At 38.8% G+C, this 16,893-nt stretch overlaps 1 protein-coding gene across 1 annotated transcript; it reads right to left on the bottom strand.

Moving 5' to 3' along the window:
- Positions 1–30: 30 nt before the first annotated feature.
- On the bottom strand, positions 31–10,190 carry acp2 (acid phosphatase 2, lysosomal). The gene is made up of 13 exons (XM_044188213.1): positions 9,981–10,190; positions 7,189–7,284; positions 6,290–6,376; positions 5,893–5,953; positions 5,704–5,795; positions 5,504–5,602; positions 5,124–5,213; positions 3,791–3,874; positions 3,623–3,671; positions 3,176–3,264; positions 2,870–2,976; positions 2,287–2,462; positions 31–2,142 (listed from the first exon to the last, which is right to left on the bottom strand). Exons 1-13 carry the CDS (start codon positions 10,068–10,070, stop codon positions 1,997–1,999), a joined length of 1,266 nt encoding a protein of 421 aa, XP_044044148.1. The 5' UTR covers positions 10,071–10,190; the 3' UTR covers positions 31–1,996.
- Between the last annotated feature and the right edge of the window lie 6,703 nt (positions 10,191–16,893).

The following is a 16,893-nucleotide window of genomic DNA, read 5'->3' as shown; positions in this document are numbered from 1 at the left end:
TTTTTCCATGTTGTGTATCTACAAACAATATTTGCAATGATTGATCATTTATTTTTCAAAAAAAAAAAACCCAAAACATTTACAAGCAACACCTTCTCAAAGTCTGATCAATCATTTCATACAGCATGAAAGAAAACTGAAATGACAATTTCGAGTGGGGTCACACAATACCGACAAACACCCTTAATTATTTTTAATATATAGCAAGCGTTGAACTTTCCAGCAAATATGTGTTCTCCATGTCCAAGTCCAGAATCTGGATCCTGACTTTAAGAAAAACAAGATCCTGGTCATACCTGCATTAAGATTTATACTTATTTGTAACATATTAGATTTTTTTTTTTGTAACCAAACGCTCATCTCCTGTCGTATAAAACCCTGGGTCTTATCTTTTTCTAAAACTGCATGAGCTGGAAGTTTTAGGTACACAGTTAATAGTTTTTCGTGATATAGGGAAAGCATTCAATATCTGTCCTGCATTTAAAAGGTGATTAGACAAAACAGGTTTTTATTTTTCAAATAAAGCTGACTTAAAAAAAAAAAAAAAAAAGGTAGCCAGATTTTAAAACAAATGTAAAGGTTTCCAGTGTTTCCAAAGTTCCAACATATTCACAGTTAAAAAAAATGGAATCACATTCTGTTAATGGAAGCTGTAAGCTCTGTCTGTGAGACGCTGAAAAAAAGTAATCTATTTTCCTTCCAAAGGTCAGGCTCCGCTAAGCCACCACTGAGCTGGTGTTTAGTGTCGCACTCAAGGACACAATTCAATTTAATTCAATGGGGCTAAAGGACACTTGGGGGTGAATGCTTGCTGTCGAGGCCAGCTCTCTCTCGGTAAACGTTCAACACCTCTCTGCTGCTCCTTTGATAAATCAAACGCACCTATTTGAATAAGTTCAAATCACGTACTCGAAATCCTACAAAACTATGTGTTATGCGTTACATCAGAACAAAAAAAACAACAAAACCCATTATTAAAAACATATAAGGCATCTCGGTCATTTGGCCTCAGAGTCAACACGCGCAAGAACACAAATGAGCCAACACATACATACTGTACACAAATCATAACACACAAAAGGCATATTCATGAATACATCTGCACACATAAACTGACACATGAATTTGCAATTACACACACAAAACAAATGTGTTCTTGCCAATTAAAAAAAAAAAAAAAAGTCATCTGATTACATGAAGATGTGGAAACAGACCAGTTCTGGAAACATTCTGGACTGAGATTCAGTATTGAAACATTTTTAGCTAATTAAGATTTAATTAAGTCAACATATCTTAGGTCTTTTGTAATCAGGTGAAGTCTTATATTTGTGCTACATGTTTTTAAGGAAAATCAGACCTGCCAGGAGGAAAAACATGTTCTCAAAAAATAAGAGTTTGTTTTTCAATAATTTGCAATGACATTACCAAGAACGCACCATTTTCCATCACATTTCCGGACTACTATTACGCAACTTTGTCACTATAGTCCTGTTTTGGGACAGTTTAAAAAACCCAGACTGAACAGTGTCTTTCCAAGCAGAAATCAGGGTCATATTTGTTGAAATCAGACATTTATTTGGCTGATTGGAGTCCACATGGGAACACAGCAGTTACATTAGATGACAATCTGTTAAAATACAAAAAGTTTTCCCTGCTGTGTTTTCTTGATGTAGAAATCAGTCTTGGTCCCTCCAACAATGTCTCACTCATCATTAATCATGTTAGTTTAGAGTGTTTTTTTAAAAAGCTGAGCTTCTCTAAAATCTTAAATTGAAATGTTTGTTAAATTCTTTCCCTCTGACCCAAAGCAAACGGGGTCATTTTGGACGAAAACCCGCTGTTCTAAAAATGTAATCATTGTGGGTCCCAAACTGAATGTGTTCATGAAACCATCATAAAGGTCACTCAGGAGTTTTAGAGTTCAAAGTTCGTCGTCATCGCTGCTGTCCCAAGATGCGAGGTTTGTAGATCTCCGAGGAAGGAGTTTGTGCTTATGTCAGGATTCCTCTCCGACTTCCTGGTTGATCACATGCTGGTATCCCTGATTGCTGACTGTCTTCTTCTGCCAACAAATAACGCCGAGGAGGAGGGTGATGAGGAGGAGGAGCAGACAACTGGACACCGCCAGGATGATGATCACTTCTGAAGATGGAGGGACAAAAGAATGCAAAGGACAGATGGACAGAGGAGAGGAAGGAAGAATGGAGAAAATGGATCAATGGTGGCACAATCGGCCATCTTTTTGTATTTTAATCAGGTTTTCTTGTGTGTGTGAGAAAAGTTCACCTTTATCTCTCCCTTCTGAAGGCACTTGACATTCTTTGTCCCGGTCATCTGAAATTGAGAGCTTTGTAATTCTCACAAACTCGTCTAGGGGGCAGTCAAGGGAGCAGCCTGGTAACTGCAGAGGGTAGGGCTCCACTGTGGTGTCATTACGGTAAAACATCGACACAGAAAAAGAGCTGGATGGACACAAACGGACAGAGAGATACAAGATTTCAGTTTTACAGTCTGACTGTCTAATGTCACAATAAAAGATGTTTCATGTCCACTATCAGCACTTTTGACCCACAAATAGTCCTCATGGACATTGAGGATAAAATGACCCGATTATTTGGAGCCTATACAGTATCATAAAAGCTATTTTAAAATCAATTGGTTCATAAGTCCTTGTATTTGACGCAGTTGAATCTGGTTGAGTTAAAATTCAAAGTAAAAGTCTCATCCATTTATTTCACTTAGCATATTTTCTTTCTTTCTAGTATAAGCTTCACATTATCACATGGAGTCGGTGTGTGTCAGTATTATATTTGAGTGAGTGTCAACAGTATGCTCTGTGTGTGAGTGTGTGTGTGTGTGTGTGTGTTACCCGTTGTCATCCCTGTACATCTCAAATATTTGACAGGAGGCATATGGTGGCTGTTTTCCGTTGAACACATTCAAGCTGGCCTGAAGAGCAGCTACAGTGGTGTCATGCTGTGGAAAGTCAAACAAAGAAACAGTTCTACTATACTTCCTGTACTTGCTTTCTTGCCAAGAGTTAGATGAGAAGCTCAATACCACTCTCATGTCTGTACGCCAAATATGACGCTACAGCTAGGCGACAGTTAGCTTAGTTTAGCACCAGTATTTCAAAAAGTAATTCTTATAGCGTTAGTATTGTTAGATAGCTCACCGCTGACAGCATCATCATTTTCAGTCTCTGTTTGGAGTCTGGGAGGGCCCTCATGGAAAGATTCTTCACTATTTCACCCAACAAGATACCTAAAAGACAGACAGCAGTTCTTATTTCCCCATTTGATCCTGTATTTAAAGGATAGGTCTGGTGATTTCCGGTAGTTTTCCTACCGTCAACAAATCTCATGAAAAAAATTGAAACCAACAATGAATGGCTCCTACTGACAAGTATTTCTCCTTCCTCCGTGCCACTGAGCTCCATTGTCGTCCAAAAAAACTATTAAAAACACTTCAATGAGCCGCACTGTTGCACTGGGTGACATGTTCCTTCATTACCATGAACACACACGCTGTAGTTTATTTTGACTCTTTCCTAAAATGCTGATCTAGTTTGGCAAGTCCCTGCAGTACAGCAGTCGAATTTCACCGAAGTACAAACACATACCTCCCTGCAGCCGGCTCTTTTCTTGTTGTTTGTAGACCCCGAATAGGACCTGTGAAAAGTGGACAGTATCATTACATTACAATATTTTTAACTCCAAAATAGCATTTAGGCCACCATGAGACACCAAAACTCCTAAATGAAACCAATGATAGTGCTACTACTTTTTACCTGAAATCCAAAGTCTTTTAGCACTCTGAGCTTCTCCAAAACATCAGGAGTCACCCAGGCAGGAGCTGACATGTTGTGACGGGACTGAACTCACACACAGCAAACACAGTGGGAATTATGGAAACCATGAAAAAGACAGCTGACTAAAAGAAACATTTCTAAAAAGGCTTAAAAGCTTTAATTAAGCTGTAGTAAGTTGACACACTTTGTCTTGTCTTTTTGTTCTTGATTGCACTTTGTCAGCAGTCCTCTGGCTGCACCTCTCACTGCACTCATCTCTCACACTGCTGCTAAATTATTCTTCGGCTGTCCTCAGTGACTCAGCTGTCCCTGATTTCATATTGGCCTCATACTTGAAATCTCACACTATTTTGTGTGTATTTGACCCGTCGTAATAATGTGGACAAAAAATCCCTTAAAATTAGAAAAATGCAAAATTATAGATACTGATGTTAGTATACGTATTGACAGTAATACAGTATATTGATTGGTTTGGCATATTTGTGCTCATGCTGTCCACTAAGAACCCAGCTGAAACGCACGCAGGGACGTTTGTGAACTAGATACGACAAAAAATACACAGAAAACGGCTACTTTTGTCCCCCTGTCCTGTTCCTCTAACAGCTTGTTTCCCACAATGGCCACGCGTTCCTCAAAAACTGGTGAGGCCAGTTGAGTCACAAGACTAAAACCAACACACGTGATATTCTGTCAGTTGCCGTAACACATAACTTGGGTGAACTTTTCTGGTGAAATTTAAACTGCTTGCGCGTCGTGTCATGAATGACAGCATGCTCTTATTTTAGCTATGATGTCGGCTTTTTTCTGCTTCATACCTGAAACATGTTCTAGCCATGACGTGAAAACCTGCCAAAATCTCTCATAAAAACAGATGGAATGGAATGGCAAGAACTCAGTTCATTATTTGAATTATTTACCTATAGTTTGTACACTTACTCATCAATTTAAAAATTATTGATTGTTTAAGTCCAAGTATAAACTGTCTGTACTGTAGTCTGATGCAAGTACATTTTAGAAATGTTGGTGTTCATTCTCATCATAACGTCGTGGTTAAATGCCATGTTTTCTGGTTCCACTGAACATTTTTCATCATACCTCAAAAAAAAAAAAAATAATAATAATAATGGGAGTCATGTCAGAAGTAAACTGGAGCTTAATTTAACATTTCCTGTCTTCTCAGAGAACGATACTTTTCCAGGGTCAGTCAACAGAAATATCAATACAAAACCGTTCACTTCTGCTCTGAACTTCTTGGTTTTGCGGGTGGTGACTGTCTGGTTCTGTGTGTGCCTGCGCACGTGTGTGTTCTCACCTCACAGAAGAGTGTGTCGTACACGCTCCAGACTGACTCCACATCAGTCTTATTCAGTCCTGTTTTACTCCTCACCAGCTCTATAATGTCCTGAGGAGAGGAACACAGTAAGCTCTACATACCTAAATTTGTATCAGCTTCAAAAATCTTAAAAATTTTTTTTTTTTTTTTTTTTTTTTTTAAAGATTTTTAGACTAGAAAATATCAGAATCAGGCTTTAAAAAATCCAACTGGTGTAATATCAATGTAATTGCAGAATTTATATTGGATGTCACATTAACCCCCAAAATTCCGTGACCTCAGTGTCCTCAATAGTAGCTATGGCCCTGATCTTGGCGCTATATACTGTATATGATATAACACAGAAAAGAAGACTGTACCTGGTATGTAGTGGTGACATTAATAAATTCCTCTGTGTGTTCAGTTTCATTCATCAGCTGTTTGTAGCGAGGACAGTCTCCAAGTGGAAACGAGAGAAGCTGAAAAAAATTTTTTTTAAAAAGAGACCGAAATGTCAGAAAAGTGTGGTGATCACTTGTAGAAAGGAGAACTGATAAAACTATTTATATTATATACATACCCTCTCTTCACTTTGTGGCACGGTGTGTACGGGTATTGGCTGCCACTTCACTTGTGGTGTGAAGACCTGCTGACCACTCGGGGGGTAGAGGCCTAGATGACGGCAAGAGTCATAATAATACAGACTGTTAATGTGAGGAAGAAAAGTACTAGAAAGAGAAGAATTACTGGTAGGAGGAAGAGCAGACACCTGCAAGGTTGGCCTCAGCGCTCATCAGGGTGCGATCGTAGTCTGTACTGCGAACTAAGATCTGAGGACAAAGCAGTTGCCAGTGAGGGATCAGATTTATTTACAAACTGTAGCTTGGTCATCACAGACTTTGGTCGGGTCAGTCTGTTAACGTGCAAGTGTTGGATAACAAACTGCAAAAGTACACAGGGGCTCCGACTGAGGCCCTCCTGCTGGAGAGCACCTCTCACACTTCCATCATGCATCGTGAAGGAACTGCAGCACCAGTGGGAACCCTGTATAACGCCAACATGGCAAGGGGCCCTTTCTCCTAAACATCTATATAAATCATCGCCTGTCTGTGAGCGTTCTGGCGAGGCGTCATGTGACCTGAAGGCGGAGAGAAGGGCACACCTACCTCGTGTCTTTCATAAGATTCGTTAAGGAATCCTTTGTATCGACTCCTCAGAAACTGGCCCAGCTCAAAGTGCTGCTTCATCCCCACCTAAAAACACACACACACACACAAACTGGCATTATACTCCTGATTACATCATTAAATGTAGTTACCCTTTCAAACGTTTCGACACATGTGCTGAACAGAAAATGTGTGCAAGTTTAAAGCGGGACAAAGACGTCAAAATAGCAGGTTAGTAATAGACTACATAATAATTTGCTAAGAAAATGTGTGATTGCTGTGCACACTGATACTAATTTGCCTGATTTCTGGACAACTTTATAGTCATATGAAAACTGACCTAAATGTATTGAGTTATAGATTCAATGGGAGTGAATAGAGCTTCAAAACACTTCAGTATTAGCCTTTAATGCATTACAGCATATGAAGTGTGCAGCTCATTATATTGCTGTGTTATAAATACAATGGGACTGAATGGGCCTCCATAGACTTAATGCAGTATATAACCAATAATAACTCAAACTGTGCATGTCAGCATAGTGAGCCTACATATAGTTAATCACTGTGCAATACTGAGCATTTTGGGATTCACATAGAGTTTGTACTGTATAGAGGTGCTGTGTTATAAATACAACTGATGGCTATGGCAGCCACATACAAAAAAAAATAGTTTTTCAAGGATAGCTTACCAAATATGGAAATGTATTAAAAAAATGTACAAAAAATGCAGGACACGGCATAAAATTATGTACCTATTGCAACGGTTTACATTATATATATTTTTTTTTTTTAAAGCAAAAAAAAAAAAAAAAGGCAGGGAAGAGAAGTATGCAAGACAACTCTACAACTCTAAGTGCTGATGCACTGCAGTCAGTCCACTTAAAACATATTCATTATACCTGCGATAGCTGTCCGAAGCCTTGAGGCCAGTCGCTCTCTTGGTGTGGGTCTTTGGGATAGGCTTTGATTGGTGACCTGTCACCATGCCGAAACAACTGGAGGGGAGAGAGAAGGGATGTCAGGTAACATCCAAATAACGCCACACTATTTCCCCTTTATTGTGCAACTACAACAAAAAAACTTCCACTATGGCATAAGAACATGTGACCTGCAGTTTCTTTCAGTATTTTCTATTAACTCAAGCTGTTTAAAAACCCCAACGTTGCTACACAGATACTAAAGAAGGACCATACTGTAATTTGATATTTGGTTAAAATACTATTAATAGCGAGTAAAAAAGCTATTACGAGGAACTGGGGACACAGGACCAATGGCTAGTAAGTGCTGAAGAAATCTTCTTAATGGAAAAAGAAAAAATGGGGAAAATGGACATTGGAAAGGAAAGGAGCTGCAAATGAATCCCACAACAGGACTGCATACATGGGAAAATGTGAATGTAGTTACCAATTTGGTAGCAAAAGCCACTTGATCAAGTTGATTTACTGACTGTCAGGAAATAAACATTTTTTACTGTTTCATCGTGTGATGTTTGACTTTGGCTTATTAAGTGTAACATTTGTATACACCATGCAGCTCCACTGAAAAAGAATCAAACCAAAACCTTTGTCCTAGGTTTATCTGTCACTGGCTGTTACAAAATCCAGTCAGCTGATTGTAATGATCTTGCCAGGTGGTTGTCAGACACTGCAACGTCATTTATAAACAGCTAAAACATGCCAACTGAAGACTTAAAATGATTAAAAACTGCAGTATAAGCATGTCTGTAGACAAAAAAAGGAAGTCAAGACTGATAATAAAAGGGTGTGAAAACCATTAAATGAGTGAGTAGGACATGATTTAAAACAGAAGTACAGTACAAACATCACAACAAAGTCCTACAATCATAAAAAGGCCTCAGTATACTGTACAGGGACCTTTTCAGGAGCTATGTTTATGAACTGGGCCTTTTACTTGAAACTGCTCCTTTGACAATAAATGGAGAATTAATGTTGTGATCCCTATTGTTGGTGTGGGCTGAAAGTAACATCTGTATCCATTCAACTAGGTCTTGTTACTGGATGCCACCACGTCAGCTGTCTCCTCAAGTAGAACGGTTTCAAGTTTCAATCTTCGAGTCACTAAAGAGAAGTGTGGGTTTGTGGTTTTCTGGTATGGAGAGCATGCATGACTGATCCGTCCAAAATAGCTGAAAAAGTTTGTAAACTCTTTTTGAAGGCTGGATTATCTCTTTAGAACTCCTAATCCTATCTGCTCCATGATCCATTATTGGCAATCTAGCAGGCGACTAGGTAACAGTTTCGAAACAATAAGTCCCATTAAGCTCCCTCAGCAGTTGCAACAACAGTCAACAAAAAGACTTTCATGAGAGAAAATCTATGTTGACCCTCTGCCCTGGTATTTTAACACTGTGACATGCAAGATGCTTGATGTCATGGCTTTAACGTGGGAAAGCACGAGTGTGTCCAATGCTGTTTCAATTCTCACATCCATGACAGATGTCTGTTACGCCACAAAATAAATAAATAAAAAAAATTCGCAGCTTGCCACAGCGTGTTCTCTATGGAGTGAAGCGAGGACTTCGCTGCAGCTCTAACAACACCACCCTCCTGCATGAAATTCACTAGCCGTCACAAGGAGGACGTGCAAAAATACACTAATGTGTGCACTTAAGGTGGAAGTGATGCTTTAGTGCTGGGTTTTATGATTCTGAGAGGATTAGACACCCTTTAAACCATCCGTAATGCTACAAACAACCATTTAAAATCCTCTCACAAACTATGTATTACTATACAGAAATACAGAAGCTTGTGTCCTATCTGCATAACTGTATCCTCCTGCAGTAATGTCAGTGTATAGCTCATCTTTGCTCTGTCAAGACAATAACTTCTGTATCCTTGACTACAGCTGGCATTCCTGGTGAGCTGTGAACAGCAAGTGCTTCATTAATATGTCCTTCTGTGCTTGGAACCAGGGAAACATCCAAGCAGAGACAATGGAGATTTTGACATGACCCAAACCATTACCAATCTGACCAGGGATGCCTCAGAGATCAGATATGACCCAAAGAATACATAAACAATTATTCCCAAGTGCTGTTGTTAGGTCAGCTGACAGGATGAGTTTCTGACAATGAAATGGTCTAAGTCATTCCAAACATTTTGATAATCTGTTCAAAATGACAGGTAAGACAGGTAAGGCTTGTAATGCAGGTTTGACTCCAGTTTGCCAGAAATAACCTTAAAATGACAGTTCATACCTCGAATGATTTATTTTAATTGTCAGCTGGACACAAACATAGTTCGTGTTAATGTTCATTTGGAGGGTTGTCTTTGGGTGTTTCGTGGTGTCTCACGACTCTGAATTCAAAATACGACTTATTTTACAATTATTTCCACTTTTACAACGGGTTAGCCTGTTTTCGAACGCAATATATTAACGTTAACTTACTAGCAAGCGGTGTGAACCAAACACAAAATGTGCTTCTTTAAAAAAAATATATATACATTGGCAGGTGAATTATGAGCATGCCGAAAATACTAAAATAGCTAAATGATTTGTCTCCGACTAAATTAGTGTTCAGACAAATATACATGTTTACAGATAAGCAAAGAAAAAACAAAATCTCCTCAATTTTGAATATAGCTCCGCAAGCGTCTATCCACACCGAAGAGAAACTACGCGGATCGCTGCAGAGTTCAAAACAGCTCCCGAAGATTTTAATGTTACTCACCACAGTCACATATACTCGTTCTCTTCCTGCTGCAGCTTTTCCACAGAAGGAGCCCACCGTTAAAAGAAAGAGCAGCGCAGCGAACACCATGTTTACGTCTGTGTAACCGGGGGGCTAACCTATATTTGCTAACCACAGATAGCTGCTTGTCGGTTTCCTAGGTCTCCCGTAAAAGTAGCTGCAGCTTCTTCTTCTCCTCCTCCTCCTTCTTCTTCTTTTTTAACGGCGGTTGGCAAACAGCTTAATGGTGCATTACCGCCACCTTCTGTTCTGGAGTATGGATCAGTCAGTAAAACATAATCTACAATTTCCCAGGGATTGAGTGGGGGAGGAAAGAAACAAACAAAAAACAAACAACAAAAAAAAGCCTACCTTTAGATCCTATAATAAAGCCCAGTACCCCTTAAAAAACCCAACAATTCTCTCACCTGTGCTCTATCATTCATACTTAATATTGTTTTTAAAGTGAGTTTCTGCACCCCTAGTTCCTTTAGTCTATTATCCATTATCCCTCTCTCCCTCTGATATTTCCTACAATGTAGAATTACATGTTCCACCGATTCCTCTTCCTGACACTCCTCACACATACCCGTCTGATGTTTCCCCACCATTTTTAATGTTTTATTTAGAGCACAGTGTCCCAGCCTTAGTCTTGTTAGTACCATTTCCTCTTTTCTGTTTCCCCCTCCTACATTATTTACTTTAATACTCTTTTGGATATGGTATAAATGTCTCCCTTTCCCCTCACTATCCCACATTTCATGCCATTTCTGGTTAATTTTTACTTCCGCTTTACTGATTCTTATTTGCATTTCTACATTTTCCTTCTTTAATGCCTTCTTTGCAACCTTGTCCACTTTTTCATTCCCCTTCACTCCTATATGTGCTGGAACCCATAAAAATCTAACTAGTCAGCTTCTTTCTTCTTCTTCTTCTTCTTCTTCTTCTTCTTCTTCTTCTTCTTCTTCTCCGTAAACTTAAATGGCGGTTGGCAATCAACGTTATGGTGCATTACCGCCACCAACTAGAATGGAGTGTGGATCGGGAATCTAACTATACCATTCACAAAATTCTAAATAAAAGGACATAAAATGAGAAAAATAGATTAAAAAAAAAACAAAACATAGTTATATTCTCGCTATCAAGTTCGTTCTCCTAAGATATTGAAACAACAACAGATAACGCTTCTTCCAAGAGCTTCTTTGTAAAAGCTCACATAAATCAAATCTCTATTATATTTCTTTAAGGTTCAGTGTCAGTTCCCCTCTCTCAGCATCATATTTTGGACAGTAAAGCATGACATGTCTTAAAGTTTCTTCTTGATCGCAGCATGCACATCTTCCCGTATTATGTTTTCCTATTTTACATAATGTGCTGTTTAATCTCGTCTGACCAAAACGTAGCCTGGATATTAGAGTTTCCCCTTTCGGGGTTCTCCCCCGTTTCTCTCATCATGCTTACTTTTCTTTGAATGTTGTCTAACCACCTTCCTGTTCTCTCTTCTTCCCACTGCTTTTGCCACCTTTCTTTCACCTTGTGCTTAAATGTGGTTTTCATTTCCGTTTTACTAAAGGCCACTGTAATGTCAATGTGATTCGTTTTTGTGGCTTCCTTTGCACACTTGTCAGCTGTTTCATTTCCTTTGATTCCTATGTGTGCTGGTATCCATACAAATGTCACATTTAGCCCCATCATTTGAAACATTTCTCCAGAGTGTTTGCTGTCTCTCTATTAAGACATCTGGTCTGCTGTCTGAATGGCCGTGCTTCAAGCTGACAAGCTGGAATCAGAGCATATCACTGCTCTCAAAGGTCTCACATCTTCAACCCGTCGCAATGCTAACAAACTTGCCAGCATCTCCCCTGTATACACGATACTCCATCACTGATTCGTTCGCCAATTTTAATGTTGAAATCTGGAACTATGAATGAAATACCAATTTTGTTAGCTGTGTTCTCTGAAGCACCTGTATAAATCTGAACATAGCTGCAGTAGATATTTTCTATAAAGGTCTTTATTATCTGTGGATGTTGGACTAATGTTTATTTCAGTTATTCCTACTTCTTCTGCTTTCTGCTCAATTGTCCATCCAAAACTCTTTGTTTCTCTCCTCTCCTTTTCCCATCTTGCATTGGATGATCTTCATTATGTCCTTTTAAATGAACCCAGTAGTTGTATTCTCCTTTATTCCAGTGGCATTTCTCCCATTTCCACTTGTAATGCTGATGTTGGGGTTGTTCTGATGCCACCTGAACATAGTCTCAAAGCCTGATATTGAATGTTGTCTTGATCCACCTATACATCGGGCCTTTAACCCTTAACTTAGTTTCATTAATAATACTTCCTTCCACATCATATCATAGGGCTTCTCCATATCAAAAAAGATGGCCACTATGCTTTCCCTATATATCTGTGCTTTCCTTATTTCATTTTCTAAACATAAAGCAGGGTCAATATAGTATAGTAGTATATATAGACACTGTACTGTACAGTGAAGTATATTTTGACCCATTCACAAGCTGCGACATAACCGACTCAACCTGTTGACTACATTGTATTCTTATTTTATTTTTATCAAATTTTTTTATTTTTATTTTTTGAGGAGGAAAACAGTTTTATACCTCTAATGGCCACAGACAATTAGAGGGCTTGTAGTTGGTCAAATTTTTGACTTACTAAAATTATGAGATAGTAAGTCAACATTTTCATTTACTTAATAACAATTTTGGCTTAGTTAATTCTGACATACTTGATACTGAGTAAAAATTGAGACAGTATTTTCTATATTCATTCTAAATTATAGGACAGTAAGTAACAATCATGAGACAGTAAGTCAAAATATCTCATAATACTGACCTAGAATCTTACAATTCTGACTTTAATGTGAAACTGTGAAAGTTTAATTTAACATGAGAATTATTATTTTTTATCACGCCTAACGTTTCTTTTCCTCTTTCTTTCTTCATTTTCTTGGCAGAAATGGGCTTCCATAAACATCTGCCAAAACGCATCAGAATTGTCAGGTCAATCACTTGGAGGCTTGCAGTTTTCCTCCTCAGCCACTAGAGGTCAGTGTTGTGTTGGCTGTAATCACCTATGCTCTGACATGTCAGACAAACAGTACTTGCAATGAGTTATTAGCCTATATACAACAAATAGACTGAATATTGCCTCCCCATGTGTTTTTGATGCATTGGCCTCTTTGCTAATGTCACTGTATCAACATTTTCTTTGGTAACGCTTTAAATTACAGCCCACAGTACAGAGAGTACAGCATAATTACACCGGAGTTAGGATGTAATCTTTTGTACTAACCGTGTACCAGTACAGTACGTACCAATAGGACATACATATATGTAGGAACCGGGGAACAAGATGTGAAGTTATGGAAGGGGGTAACAATTTGGGATCTTACAAAGAATTTATACTGTATTTTTAACTACTGTGTAACTGTGTGTATGACCTCCTGAGCAATAATCTGGACCTTTGGGAGGGAGATAACAGTGCGGTGGTATTCTCCCCTTGTTACATTTAGTTACAGGGTAATAAAACAGGTAATAAAACTAAGGCAGGAAAATGGGGACAACGGGTAAAAGTGCCGATATTGCAATGAAAAGGTATTTTTATTTTGATATAACTACAAAAAAATACTTTGGAAAGTGACGTTATAAAATGTGGAGCACTTATTAATATGGTGTACATTATTGTTGCTATGTAACAAAACATAAGCCTAAGCCTGGGAAGAAGGCCGTACCTCTATAGCTATAGCTAGAAAAGAGTAGCTATGCTAACTGCATGGCTCTGTGGACGTCAATGTCATTCAGGTCCACCAATACTTTGGTTTATGACTAAATACCTGCAAAACTAATGACATTCCCATCAGCCTCAGCTGTACGCTTGTGGTTAATGCTAATTAGCAAATGTTAGCATGTTCACTAAACGCTAAACTAAGATGATGAACAAGGTATACCTGCTAAACATCTGCATGTTAGCATTGTGAGCACGTTGACATGATAGCATTACCATTCAGTAAAGCCTCACAAAGCCCTTAGTCTTCTTAAAATTATGATAAAATACTGAGGAACAGTCATTTTATGATCCAATGTAGCCTAAGATCCGTTTGACGATCAAAACTAATGTCAGAGAAGAACCAACACCAGTTTTTATGTCCTGTCATATCATCAGATCATAAAAAATTATGGAGCCAAATCCATTTATGTGGCGAGCTACTCCCTCTTTAATGTGTGTATATATTTAGTATTATATGACATAACGATTGTAAAAGGACATATAAGCTAATCATGATGGTCCCCTGTCTGTACCCTGTAATTATTTGATCTGCACTGGGTAGTTAGAATACTCTGTAGCCTATTTGTTCCCTAGTACGTACCTAGTATCTAAGTATTTCATTGATAACCCGCACTATGTGCAAAACTATTTACGCGGTGATTTGCAGGCTGTAATCTAAAACCTTACTGAATATGTACTATCCTCCTATGGGCTAGTCTTTGTACTGGTCTTCATCTTGGAACCTTCGAATTTAGTTTTACTTTGACTGTCACTGCTTAAACACGGTTGTGAGCTAACACTCACTCCACTTACAGCTGCTGTACTAGTGCTATTGCAACTACTACTGCAACTACCACTATTACTACTACTACCATACTGATATTTCAAATACAACTACTACTATAACTTCTACTCCTACTCCCACTACTATTTGTATTTCTACTATCACATACTACTATTGTTGCTTATACTAATGGGCCAAAATGCACCAACTAGCTACATATTTGGTCAAAATTGAGTTAGACTGGGATTTGACTTGTTTACATCATATATGTATAAAAAAAGATTGAATAAAAATGACTGAGAAAACAGCACGTAAACCAAAGATATGATAAGTTAGATAGGTGGTGAGATAGCCACAGCTAGCCTTAGCTAATGCTAAGGCTAATCTTTTTGAGAAATCAATTTCGACGATAAAACGTCTTACTAATTCAGATAGTTATCCCACGTAAATGAGGCAGTAGCGACATTCAACCATGACTTTTTTTACAAAACAGTAGCACCAACTAAACTAGTCCTGCTAAAAGGTAACCAGCCTCGCCTAGAATAACAGAGTAGACTCTGACTTGAATGGAATTGAACATTGTACTAGTGCTATTGCAACTGCTACTTCTGCTAATACTTTCACATTTACCATTATTATAACTACTATTTCTACTACTACCATACTGCTATTGCTAATACAACGCCATACTATAACTCCTACTACCACTATCAGTTCTACTACCACTAGTAGGCCTACTACAATTATTACTTATATAAATAGGTCTCCTACAACTATTTCTACTGGCTTTTACTGGTTTTGAGTTCTAAAGAAATTATGTTCTTCCCCATAAAGTTGATGTTGAAAAAAAAGAAAAAGACAAATGGCAACAGGAAGAGAAAGATAGACAGGATTGTGTGAAGGCCAAGTAAAACCACGATCTACAGAAACATACTGTAAAATCATGATAATACCACATGCTTTTTTGAGAAGGTTGTGTGGCACACCTGGACATTAGCGCAAATAAAACGATCCCTGGGTTCAGGCAGAAAACACCTAGATTAGTGTTGATATAAACCCTGTGGGAACGTATCAGTACACCACATCCCACGAACTCCCTGCAAAACATAGAGTGGCAAAACAACAATATTCAGCATTCAGCAATATTCCCTCAGTAGCCTATTGCCAAGTTATTGTAGGCGACGTCTTTGCCAGTGAAATGTCAACAATAATCTCTTTGTTCCTTTGTTTTTGCCTCAGGCTGTTTATATCTGCGGTCAAATGCTGTGTGTTACTAAATCCTGGTGGAGGTGTTTATGTTTTTGCTCATATCTCAGATTATTGGTGACGGCTAATGCTGAAAACACATGCTATGCCGTTTAGCCCCGATAAATTCACACTTGTGCAAAAACAGAAAAATAGGCCGGCCACTGTCAACGGGATCACACACACATACACACATGTTTGCTTCACTGTCCCCGTGGGGGACAATCATTGACATAATGCTTTCCCTAGCCCCTTACCCTAACCTTAACCATCACAACTAAATACCTAACCTTAACCCTTACCCAAACCTTAACCTAATTGTAACCTTTACCCTAAAACCAAGTCTTAACCTTCAAAAAGCACTCTCTACCCATGTGGACCTCAAGTTTTGTCCCCACAGTGACACAAGTCCCCATGGGTTAGTGTGCATTCAGGTTAAAGTCCCCACCGGGATATAAGAACATGAAGCAAAAAAACACACACACACACGCACCATCATCAACAATAACACTAATGAGAACAATAGTGATTAGAGAAGGCAAGGATTACCCTTAATCTGCAGTATCTGTGTTTTTGTTAAAGTGGCAGATATGCTCATTAAGGAGGAGTTAAAGCAGGATACCCTCATGGAATCAAATGCACACTGACACCTTTTTGAAAGAGGTGTAATCAGCTTTTTGGGAGATTATAAAAAGCAATCCAAGTGTGTGTTTGGACGGGGGTCTGATTACTGGTCTGCCCCGCTCGGACATGACTAATGATCATGAAGATCACACGGAGAATTACTAGCATAATTACCGAGATGATCTGCTGAACAGATGTCTGTCAGCTATACCTCCTGTCATCTGACAGGCCTTTCCCAGCCTAATGCAGCCCCCAGCCCCAAGTGCTTGTTATTCATCACTAGCTTTGGTGTCTTCTGTTTGTCACTGATAGTGATCTACGGTGAGCAAAAATGTTTTTTTTTGGGTGCTAAAAATCATGTGTGGGAAGAGTTATGTGCGCTGAAGGCTGCGGGGATGCAGAGTGAGCCTGAGCAGCCAGATGATGGCAGCATTTCTGCAGCACGTTGTTACACTGAAGCCTCTGACGCAT

This window comes from Siniperca chuatsi, linkage group LG24, assembly GCF_020085105.1.
Source record: "Siniperca chuatsi isolate FFG_IHB_CAS linkage group LG24, ASM2008510v1, whole genome shotgun sequence".
Lineage (NCBI taxonomy): Eukaryota > Metazoa > Chordata > Actinopteri > Centrarchiformes > Sinipercidae > Siniperca > Siniperca chuatsi.
This window is presented reverse-complemented; position numbering and strand designations above follow the sequence as displayed.